This window comes from Morus notabilis, unplaced genomic scaffold (assembly GCF_000414095.1).
Source record: "Morus notabilis unplaced genomic scaffold, ASM41409v2 Scaffold544, whole genome shotgun sequence".
Lineage (NCBI taxonomy): Eukaryota > Viridiplantae > Streptophyta > Magnoliopsida > Rosales > Moraceae > Morus > Morus notabilis.
Window position 1 is genome coordinate 80,288 of NW_010367917.1, and position 11,870 is coordinate 92,157.

Genomic DNA, 11,870 nt, shown 5'->3' on the forward strand with positions numbered 1-11,870 from the left:
CCCTACAAAATTCGGTTCCAACGGTAACAGAATTTCGGGCGGTCGGGTCGGGTTCGGGCAAATTCGGGCAACATTAATAAAAATAGCCGTTGGGGTTCAAAATTCGGGCTAACAGTAAAAAAAAATTTTGAGCAAATTCGGGTTATGCGGGAAAATTCAAAAAAAAAAAATTGGCGGACATCGATATCAACTTCTCCACTGGCGGCAGCCTGCTGAGAATGGATTTTCCTCAGGCTGCCCGAGCCCGAGGGGTTCGGGCAAATTCGGGCAACATTAATAAAAATAGCCGTTGGGGTTCAAAATTCGGGCTAACAGTAAAAAAAAATTTTGAGCAAATTCGGGTTATGCGGGAAAATTCAAAAAAAAAAAATTGGCGGACATCGATATCAACTTCTCCACTGGCGGCAGCCTGCTGAGAATGGATTTTCCTCAGGCTGCCCGAGCCCGAGCCCGGCCAAAATGGTCGGGCGGCGAATGGTGCCTGTCCGCCGAGCCCGAAAATTTTTGAGCATCGGGCAGACCTGCTGCCTAAACTTTCAGCACTAAACGAGAGTAATAGCGTTATAAATCCTTACGCTGCTAAAAAAAATAAAAAAAAATCAAACAAAATAAATCAAACGACGATATGGTCTTAACTCTTAAATTCAAGATTTGGAATTTTGGAGTACGTTTAAATGCCAACTAATTTGAAATTCAGGGGGTTAAGCGTCTAACTTTTAAGTCTAAGGGGTTAAGCTGGAGAAGATATGAAACTCCAGGGATTAAAGTGTAATTATCGAGCCTTATTTAATACCATTTTGTTTCTGTAACGCGAACTTCAGTTTTCCCGCTAGTTTACTTCGTCTTCTTCTCTCTGGAACTCTCTCTGAGTCTGATCTCGGAGCTTTGCAAATGGCGGATCAAAATCTATCTGAGCTCGTGAATTCAGGTTTATCTCTTTCTTTCTCTTCAATTCTCACTCATTTTCCGATCTTTTTTCAGTTTCCTCAGCTGATTTCAGCCGCGCTATGCTTGACTTGATTTCTAAAATCAAAACCTCAAGGAATTCGTACATTTTTCGTAGGTTGAACTTTTTCTCACTCTCACACCGGATAATTTTTGGTTGCACAAGCTAAAAGTACCAAAACTTCAGGAGAATTACATAAAGCTATGATTCGACTAAAAACTTTCCAGTTCCAGAATTTTCAATTTTCAACCAAGTTTTGGTTTACGAGTTAACGAAACTCTCTCTTATTGAAGCTTGCTTTTTCTAGATCTGTAACCGTATTTGTGTCGCTCCTTTATTATTTAAACCAATCGGCGTTTTACCTTTTGCTTGGATCCTAAGAAAGCCTAGGTCACACGAGAACATGAAACAAAGAAAAGAATATTTGATTCCTATAAGTATCGAAAGAACTTTCAGATATTGAGCGCAGATTTAGTTCTTTATGTTATCTGACTTTCTTTTCCCGTTAATACTTATTTGCGAGGAAGAAATCAAGATCATATTGCCCAGCTTTTGCATTATGCATCTCTTCCTCCGATTTTAAATTGTCAATTCGTGCCATTTTGAACTTCTTATAATAAAAGAAATTTCGGAAAAGCTGAAGTTGACAACTTAAATCTTGCTTATGATACTACCAATTTGTTAATTAATTAGTTGTTAAATTGACTCTGTAAATTTTGTTTTCTTATCGATTATTAGGAGCTTAGACACTATAATGATCTGTGTCTTCTGTATAGATTCTGTTCAGTAAATCTACTACTGAAAACTTCTAATAGCATGAAAATAGAAGAAACAACAAATGAAAAGAAATGATACAGATACTTGAAGAAGCATATTTGGTTTGTAAATCTTATGGAAGGGTATGACAGATGCAATATTTGTCTTTGCTGTTTGGCTGCCGCAGATGGTGTTTCAGGGGTTTGTATGATGAGCAACACATGGAAAGTTGAACAACACCCATCTTTCATTAACTTCATCTCCACCTTCCTCAATGCAAATTCTTTCCGTCTTAACTTCGTTGGAATCGCCCCCGTAATTTGGCTAACCTGTACACATGTTTTATCCAACAACGCATCATTAGTAAATTCAGTCCGCTTGTTATGTCTGCAGGATTTTATTTTCAATTGTGGTGGTTCGTCGGTGGCATTTATCTTCTTGACGAACTGGGATTGCACTAATGTCTCCCCAGTCTTTGGCAGGTAATTAAGCTGTTCCGGTCATTGGTTCTCTTGCCTTGTATTCTGTTTATTTATGTCTCCTTGTGCAGAATTCAGAAACTGAGGTTACAGTTCGCACACTTATATGTTGTCATCACTCTCGCTACCAAGGAGCAAAATGATTCATTTGTTCGTTCTTATTTCAAGTAAGTTTCTAATGGTCTTTTGTCCCATTTGATTATTGTTTGTTGTAAATATAATTAGTGATTTTACGATCTTTGAATCTGTGAGATTTGGGACGGAACTTGGCAAGCCAACCTTTGTACCTGTTCAAGACATGGAGATGGGGTTTGAGAAGATTGTGAAGATAGCTCACTCTCTTGGAGGTAAGGCATAGATCCATAAGCTCACTTCACTGTGCTATTCCAAATTCATTTTCTCTAAATAATCATATGAAGTCGCAGTATGCAAGCAGCAAGATGCCACGACAAAATTGAAGTCTGAGGTCAGTTCGTGAAATCTTTTCCTCTTGATTTGTCCCGCAATCTTGTTACAGTGTTGGCAATGATTTATGTGTAGTTTGGTTCTGATGCACCTTTTCTTATTCATTTATTTAAAAATGCTTGTTTTGTTTATAAAGAGGAAACAAGCAGTGCAAGGAATGGACGTCTTCCGACAAGTGGTCACATCCATCCCAGGGATTGACGCTCATGATGCGAATGCGGTAACTAGAACACCTCTTGAAAAATTCCCTACATGATGCTCGGTTTTCCTGTCCTGCTACTATCATAGATGTCTCTGCTTTTTCTAATCGCGTACTGGAAAATCTCAACTTCTCTTGCAATTTGTGACACCGAGGTATAAACAATTTTGTTACATTCACTTGCAAGCAAGATTAGATTTTCCGACAGGAAATGTCATGAATTATTATGAAACATCTTAATTGCGGTAGAACCTGGTATATATATTGAGTCCTTTTTTTTTTACTGAAAAGTGTTATATTTTGAGAAGTTTTTACTTTTAAGGCCAGTTTTTTGTGTCTGCACATAAATTTGTATAGCTGTTACAGAAACAGATGTGCACGCATATGTAAAGAGGACGTATGTATGACTAGTAGATAAATAATTAAGAACATGTTTTGTGCTTCATAAAGGTCTGTCCATCCTTTACTACTTGGATAGAGGCTTGTTCCAGGTATACTTGTATAGCTTGCATTTGAGTTGTAAAACTGATTACTAATTACTGTTGTGCAATCTGTTCAGCTTAATCAAGCTATTGGTTCGATTGAAGCTATTGCCAAGGCATCCAAGGAGTATATTCTGGAAAACACAGATCTTTCAGCTGAAAAGGCAGAGGTTATTTTTAGGTTTTTCCGGGATCCAAAGTTCTACCTAAGTCCCAAGATCAATTGATGAAAGAATGCACCCTTCTCAATTTGAATTAGTGTTTTCGTCACGTTTCTGCTTGGTTATATGTAAATAATGGTTATATTCTTTATCACATCCAAATGTATCGCAAAATGGTGTTAAATGTGCGATCCGGTCACTTCGATAAATATGCACAAGTACAAATATACGTTTTAGTGTATGTTACAGTTTACAGCTACCTGTATTTTTCGATTGGAACATTAGAAGCAAAATAAGATTAGCATTGCCTTATTTTGTAATACAATTACATTTCCCTGGGATATCTATAACAGTGGCCATCATAAAACTACTAAATAGGTTTTAACTTAGCCGCCAGTATATAAAAGCCCACCTCATAACACAACCTACAATTTAAAAATGAACTCTAGCTTCCTCAAAATTAGGGATGAAAACCCATTATCCTTTGCTACAACTAGCAAAATAAGCCCCATAGCCCCACCAACTAAGAACTTGCCAGTTACAAGCAGTAGAACAGAGGCGTTTGGTACTGACCAGGAATACAAGGTTTTTAACTACGATGGGGCACCGAGATATGAGGCAAGACGCAATATGTCACTGAAGACTCCACCAGCTGTAACTTGAGCCCCAGCACCCGGTCCGCGGACTATAAGAGGCTGCTCCTTGTACCTTGTTGTCGTGAAAGCGATTATGTTATCCGATCCCGAAAGTTGGGCAAAAGGATGATCTTTCTTGTACCTCCGCAACTTCACTTCCCCTTTCTGATTAATCACGTCCACCACTCCCACGAATCTCAACACCTTTGGATATAACAAATTCGTAAGGTTAGACGGCAAAAAGAATTACAATCATATTCGGCTATGAAAAGTAGTAGGGTTGAAAGATACTCACGCCCCCTTCTTCCTCAGCTACTTGTCTTTTATTCATCAACTCATGATCAAACTCTGGCAGTTTTTGCATGAATTCCTCGGCTGATGCACAAGCCTGCCAAAAAAAAAAATCAATTCAAGGATGAACTTAACACTAACTTCTGTCTTCAAAGTGGAATGGTTAATATAGTTCTTACTTTCAACGGTTCTGGTACAAGGCTTTCAACAGGGATATCAGAGAGTTCCAGCTTCAGACCAGATTCCCTAGCCAAAATTATCACCTAGCATATAGTCCACCAGAGACCCAATTTTATTATAAAGAAATCACAAATGAAAAAAATAATAATAAAAATTATTTGTTGTTGTTGTTGTTGTTGTTGTTGTTATTTTACAAATTTCAGACCACAATAAGCTTCCACATCAAAGTGAAGGATATTTTAATTACAAATTGACTAGTCCAAACAAAAGTAATCTAGTAGATGAATACCTTTCTACAAACATCAGTTCCCGAAAGGTCGTCCCTTGGATCTGGCTCAGTGAAACCAGCCTGCTTTGCTTCAGCTACCACCTCACTGAAAGTCCGTTTACCTATGAAATTGTTAAAGATGTAACTTAATGTTCCACTGCAACAATCAACGAGGTAAGATTATGTTAGATGAAGTGTATGGTTTGGTACGTGCAAAAAATCAGTAACTCATGTGAAGAAAGAACTCGCTACAAGTTTATGCAAGCAAACATACCTGAAGATGCCCTCTATGCGCAATATTTTGTCCCCCGTTTCAAGAAGACCCCGTAATGTACTAATAATAGGGAGACCAGCTCCAACTGTAGCTTCGTAGAAATAATGTGTGTATGATTGCCGCTGAAGGGCTCTCAACTTCAGATACTGGTTGTAACAATAGAAACATGTCAATTGACCACCAAAAGACATTACTAAACATTTTGCAAGGAATGCATTGTAGCATGTTTACATTAGCATAAATTCTTCCCATAAAAGACCCGTATAATCACAGTTTTCTACATCTTTGGGGGAGTGTTCATGCAATTTTTTCAACTTTGTAACTGGGTATCAAACTCTCTAAACGTTTTACCTGATCAAGCGGTCCTGAATTTGCCTTTTTGTTAGGGGTAACTACATGAATTCCTTTCCGCAACCAATCATAGTAATAGCCAGCAACAGTTGAGTCAGCTGTGCAGTCTACCAAAACAGTATTAGGAATGAAATGATTCCCGTGAACATGGTGGACAAATTTTTCCATGTCTGCAACTTCTCCTTTCTGCTTTTTAAGTTCCCTCCAGCTAGTTAAGTCGATGCTCCTGAAAAATAACATAATGGAACCTTTTCTAGTCATACAATGAGAACTAATAAATAGTTTAAGAAAAAACGGAACAAATAATAAGTAGCCGCTATAAATTGATCAAACTACTTTAGACAGTAACTCAGCATGTACATGCATTTTTCCTTCATCAAGAGAAGCAAAGGAGATACTCAGTTTGGAAAGCAGTCATAAGTGTAATGATGATTCTGAGAATTTGAGTTAAGAATATCTAGTTGAAACTTTTTTACTTACGTATCACTTAACAGCATGGTCCTTGAGCCAGTGATTCCCATCACACGCAGGTCAATGTTAAATTCTTCCTTAAGGGTTGCTGCCTATAAATAATCAAAAGACCATATAACATGTTTAGAATCAACCACCCTTGCACACTTCATTAACAAAGAAAACCTTTGAGATTCATAATAATAGAAACCAAAGTTCTGCACATCAATTATAAAACTAGTAACTTTGAGATTTATAACAATAGAAACCAACTTCCTAAGTATCATTTCAAAGTATAGAAATTAAAGTTGCTAAGCAGAAAGAGCAGCATGACAAACTTATGGCGACATCTAAATAAGTGGAACGCTATGTTTGACTACCCAAAGCCCACCGGCGAAAGCCCGTTGGATTTAGCTTGTGGATTTATTTTTGCACGAGTTTGGGTAATCTGATCCTTTTCTCTTTCGTATGGTTTATTAAATGCTTCGGCACATGTAATTAGTGGTTGATAGATCAAACAGTAACAAGAGATGATATATGAAAAATCCACAAGAAAAGGCTTAACTGTTGGATTATATTGGAAACACTGTAAGCCAAATATGCATTCAGATTTCAGAAATTACCGGGACTCAAACACACACACACACACCCCTAAGAATTCAATAAAGACTGCCATCAAAAAATTGATGCAAACATACACATGGAATATGGTAACAAGACATAAAATGATAGTAGAGTACACAAGAATCCAGCCAAAGAAAGCACCTGATCCCTTAGTTGATCAAGTAATGTGCTACCAATCAATCCAGGTCCAATAATTCCCATTGCTATTGTGGTTCTTGAAAGATAAAACCTAGAATGAACAGCTCTTAGGGCCCTTATACAATCTTCCCGCTTTAATACTACAGTAATATTGTACTCGGAACAACCTTGAGCTATAGCACGCACATTAATATTTGCCTGCAAGTAATGACAACATAAACCAATTTGTCCATTGAACTAAAAGGCTAACCACAAGTATAAAAACAATCCGACTTGACATGCAACTGTTACACTAACTTTAACAGCATCAACAGCTACCTAACCTTTGCCAGTGCATTGAAAAGAGTAGCACTAACGCCAGGAGTACTTGCCATCTTCTGGCCAACAGCTGCCAAAATACTACAGTTTGGAATGATAGCAACCTGAGAGGATACATTACGAGGAAGGTAAATGAAGAATGAGAAGATGTTTTAAGAGAGTGCTATGTAGTACAAGTTATTAGGGTATAACACAAATAGTATCGCTTTTCCTTTTCTCATTCATCCCAACATTTGCAATATGTTCTCAGAACTCTAAAACCCTCTTACTATTTTGTCACTGGTGGTACGCCACTTAGGAGATTTAATGAATCTATTCATCCACCATTAGAACCGTCACATACCACCAATTTTACATGTTAAACAACGCTATTTTGGCTTCAAATCGTTATAACAACCCTCCAACTAAAATTTGAACAATTTTAAGGCACTCTCCCCAACCATGGACAAAGACCAAAAATCTGATTATAAAGACACCAACACCCACAAATGACATATAACGCCAATATGAAATTAGGTGTGATGAAGAGATAAACATTTCATGTTTTTTCTTTAATTACTAATTAAAAAAATTGTACGCAGCAATTTCCATCACTATAAAGGAACTGCAGAGAACAAATAGGTAAATAAGAAATTAAACGAAGAAGAATCAGGCACGTTTTTTAACAAAATGATTGTCAGAATGCTGTTTTCATAAAACTTGATTAATTAAAAATTTAAAAAAATTAAAAAAAAGCACCTGAGAAAGCCTCCCAGCATCCAAAGCTTGACGAAATCTAGACTGTAAGGCCTCAGCAACAGCTTTTACTTCCTTCTCAGGAACAGCAAAGCAGACAGAATGCTCACTACTTGCCTACAGAAGCCAAGTTCGTAAGAATATACTTCTTAGTACTATTCCAGAGTGAACTAAACCAAACAAAGGTCAGGCACCTGAGATATCATGATAACATTGGCTCCCACATCCTTTACAGCGCCAAAAATTGCGCTAGCTGTACCAGGAACACCAGCCATTCCAGTTCTGGGAAAAACATGAGCGTGCTGAGGAGTTATTATAAACGCAGACTACAGGAAAATATAGAGCATTTTCATTTACAGAGCCAGCAGTGGAAATCAATGTCGTGCAACTCACCCCTCAACATTTACAAGGGCCAAATTGTCTATCGTTGCAAATCCTTTGACAAAAGACTCCAAACTCTGACCATCTTCGCCGTTGTTAGCAGGACGGCAAATCTTTGTTCCAGGTGCAGAGAGGTTGAAAATGTTCCTTATTATAATTGGAATGTCATATTTCATCACTGGAATGATGGTGCGTGGGTGCAATACATTGGCCCCAAAATATGACTGCAGATGCACACATTTCATGTTAAAGCATAAAAATGTCAGTGAGAACCTGCAACTGTGTTAAAGATGAGCAGTAAAATTTACCATTTCCCAGGCCTCTTGATAAGATAATGTCCTCAGAATTACTGCTTCACTAACTGCATCAGAAATGTCGTTCCAATAAATCCTAAATTCACTATATTGCGGATTCTAAAGCAATATCCTTTTTTAGTATGTGTATGTATGTGCGTGAGCACACACATACAAATATATATATATATGGGCACTTTACAGTTGCAAGCATATAAATGAGGTATATTTTTTAGTATGTGTATGTATGTGCGTGAGCACACACATACAAATATATATATATATATATGGGCACTTTACAGTTGCAAGCATATAAATGAGGTATAGTACAAATAACAAACCTTTTCTGGGGTCTGCACTATACACACCATCAACATCTGTCCAAATCGTAACTTGACGGGCCTTAAATAAAGCACCCATGATAGCAGCAGAGAAATCACTTCCATCTCTCTTCAATGTAGTAGGAATATTTTGAGGGGTGCTAGCAATGAAACCAGTCGCAATGATTGTAGTAGATGGATTTTTGGAGTACCATTTCTCAAGTCTTTGTTCAGATTCTCTGTAATCAGGATCAACTTGGTTAGAACTGGTGGGGTTTACAATAAGGACTTCCCTTGTGTCCATCCATTGGCAATCTACCCCAGCCTGCAAGGAAGAATCATATAAATACATGACCAGGAAAAGCATTATATGGCAGTTGCTAGTCTAATAATGGCAAGCAATCACCAGACCTTTCTAATAACATATGACAACATCTGAGCAGACCATAGCTCTCCATGTCCCACAACAAAATCAGTGAAAGATTCTGTTGCATGACCAGCTGCAAGAAATAAGTTTGTTAGTCAATATGATTATGTAAGATCCCACTGTAGAAGGTACAAGGATGTCCACCAATGAAAATGATGCTGAAATAAGACGAAATCAACACAAGTGACTAAGCATATAGAAAGGAGATTATTCTCCAAACATCATGCCAGGTGCACAGTATTTCCAATCATATACTTGTTCTCATGCTCTTGGAAAGGGCATGCGAGATAGAAAGATCAGTCCAATACCTATATAGATTGCTCGAAGCATCGCTTTTAGGTTATTGATGTCATGATACAATCGTGATAAGAAACTACTAAGTTCATCCCCATCAAGCAAATCCAGTGCTGTTGCCTTGTGCTTTTCTAGAACAGCATCCAATGCAGACACATACGACTCATCTCGTGATTGAGCTTTGTTGATGAGATCATACATCATATCTGTTACTTTCGACATGGCAGAGATGACTACCAACTTCCTCTCTGAATCATCATTGAGAATTATATTCGCAACATCTTTAATTCTCTCCGAGCTTCCCACACAGGTGCCACCAAACTTATGGACAGACCACACGTCACCTTTTGGAAGCTTAACTACTTCAGGGGATGTTTCCACAGGAGTATCTACCCAAGTACGAAGATAAACTTTAGTTAGACAAAGTCTTAGAGCAATGTTTTATAAACAAGGAAAATTCCAAAAAAAAAAACAGAGCAGAGAAAGAACAAAGAGAGAGAACCTGTAAATGACGCTAATATTTTGCTTCTTGATGTTTCTTTTCTTCCCCGTTGAGAAATAAAATCCAATCTGAAACAAGCACAATATGTTCTTTAGCCAAAACACACACACACAGAAACTGCACACAAAACATGCTTGCATAACGCAGGCAGGTAGTTTAATTTTCCAGGAAAATATCAACTTGCAACAAGTATATAAACAATAAGCATTCTGAATACTTGTATTAGCAGAAATGAAGCTAATTAGTAACTAACCATTCCCTAACATCAACGAATTCTTATTCGCTTAATCTTATCCGTTGATTCACCAAAAAAGACTTCAAATATTCAAAGAAATTTCTTTTTCTAAAGAACAAATCCGAAAACAAAATAATAAAAAAATTCAGTAGCTACTTGCTAGCTGTGTCGTGTTCGGAAATGCAGGAAAACGAAACCAAAAGCTCAAATCCGAAACCATTACTCATCTTTCTAAGAGTCGAGAGGGAAAATGAGCATCAGAAACCCTAGAATGAAAGGAAAAGAAACAAATTCAAAGGTGAAAATGGACGGACCTGAAAATGGGAGAGCGGTGAAGAGAGAGAGGAAGCGGACGACATTGGGAGGCGGAGAAGAGCTTGTTGAGAGTGGCGTCGTGAGGCAGTAATGCGTTCGGAGAGAAAAGGTAGTGGCGAGGGTTTGAGATCGCCGACGAGAACGACGCCATTAGAGACAAGGAGAAAAAGGAGAGAGAGAGTAGAGAGAGTGTATGTGGGTTTAGGATTTAGGGGGCGTTTGGCGGCTTATGAATGATTGGTTCAATGGTTTTTCGTATATCAGTTTTCTTTTTTTTTTTATTAAAAAATTGTTATAATACATTAATACCAGTTCCCAACTATACTTGCATGGCAATTTTTTTTGGTGAAAAGTTGCATATATTAAATTTCCGACCCAACTTATTTTTTTTATTTATTTGCTTAACTTACTTTCTATAAACCAAAAATCATCATGATATTTTCCACACAAAAAAAGAATCGTTAATATATAAGATTTGTTTGATAGAGTTTCTTAGAAGCTGCTTTTATTTTTTAGTTTTATGGATTTAAAAGTTACTTTTGAAAGTATTTGAATGATATGTCAAAAATACTTTGACATACTTTGACTGTTAAATAGACATGTATCAAAATTTTTATTAAAATGTTATAAACTTCATTCTAACATTTTTATTGCTCATGAGAAAATTTAAAAATTATTTTAACTTTTTAAACTCTTAAAAAAATGTGGTTCCAAATACCTATTAAAAAGGCACAACTTTTACTTATTTCCTAAATAAACTCTAGGTGAGCATAGTATAGTGTTATCCATTGTCCATAGAATAAACGAATCCATAATATATGACCATGGTATAAACTAGAGATGTCAAACGTGCCGTGTCGGGCCGGCACGGCACGCTTGCCCATCACGGGCTTGGGCCGTGCCAGACACGGCCTTGCACAATGCAGGGTCGTGCCTGGGCCGGGCCTGAGAAGAAAAACTCAGGCCCGGTCCAGGCCCTTGGCCCTAGTCCATAAGGGCCAGGGCCGGGCCTGGGCCCAGGCCCTTCACGGGCCGGCCCCGGCCCTTGTATTTTTTTTTTAAATTTAATTAAAAAAAATATCATATGCCCTAAAAGATGTGATTTTATTGAATTGACGTAATAGGAGTACACATAAATGACTGCCTCGTTAAAAACCTTGCTAAGTAAAACCCGTGGGGAGATCAGGACAAAACCTTAGCGAAGGAAAAAAGAATACAGTAGCTAGGAATAGTAAATTACAAACCTAAGTGCTTCCAGAAGATTCTGTTATTTCTAAGTTAGAAAAATATTCTTGCATCGAATCATCTGTGTATTGTTGTTTTCGTCTTCTGGCATCTTCCCAGTCTTTAA

The 11,870-nt window shown here is 37.6% G+C and overlaps 2 protein-coding genes across 2 annotated transcripts; one reads left to right on the plus strand and one right to left on the minus strand.

Moving 5' to 3' along the window:
- The first annotated feature begins 891 nt into the window (after positions 1-891).
- LOC21395823 (protein PARTING DANCERS) lies at positions 892-3,560 on the plus strand. The gene is made up of 8 exons (XM_010113734.2): positions 892-928; positions 1,890-2,017; positions 2,096-2,184; positions 2,253-2,348; positions 2,434-2,528; positions 2,607-2,647; positions 2,783-2,866; positions 3,405-3,560. The coding sequence occupies exons 1-8, from the start codon at positions 892-894 to the stop codon at positions 3,552-3,554; spliced, it is 720 nt and encodes a 239-aa protein (XP_010112036.2). The 3' UTR covers positions 3,555-3,560.
- A 212-nt stretch (positions 3,561-3,772) lies between these two features.
- Positions 3,773-10,733, minus strand: LOC21395824 (bifunctional aspartokinase/homoserine dehydrogenase 1, chloroplastic). The gene is made up of 18 exons (XM_010113735.2): positions 10,519-10,733; positions 9,970-10,037; positions 9,482-9,856; positions 9,158-9,246; positions 8,768-9,071; positions 8,442-8,494; positions 8,146-8,357; positions 7,947-8,034; positions 7,756-7,869; positions 7,023-7,121; positions 6,703-6,897; positions 5,968-6,050; positions 5,488-5,713; positions 5,137-5,282; positions 4,884-5,019; positions 4,594-4,677; positions 4,419-4,511; positions 3,773-4,327 (listed from the first exon to the last, which is right to left on the minus strand). Exons 1-18 carry the CDS (start codon positions 10,668-10,670, stop codon positions 4,082-4,084), a joined length of 2,763 nt encoding a protein of 920 aa, XP_010112037.1. The 5' UTR covers positions 10,671-10,733; the 3' UTR covers positions 3,773-4,081.
- Between the last annotated feature and the right edge of the window lie 1,137 nt (positions 10,734-11,870).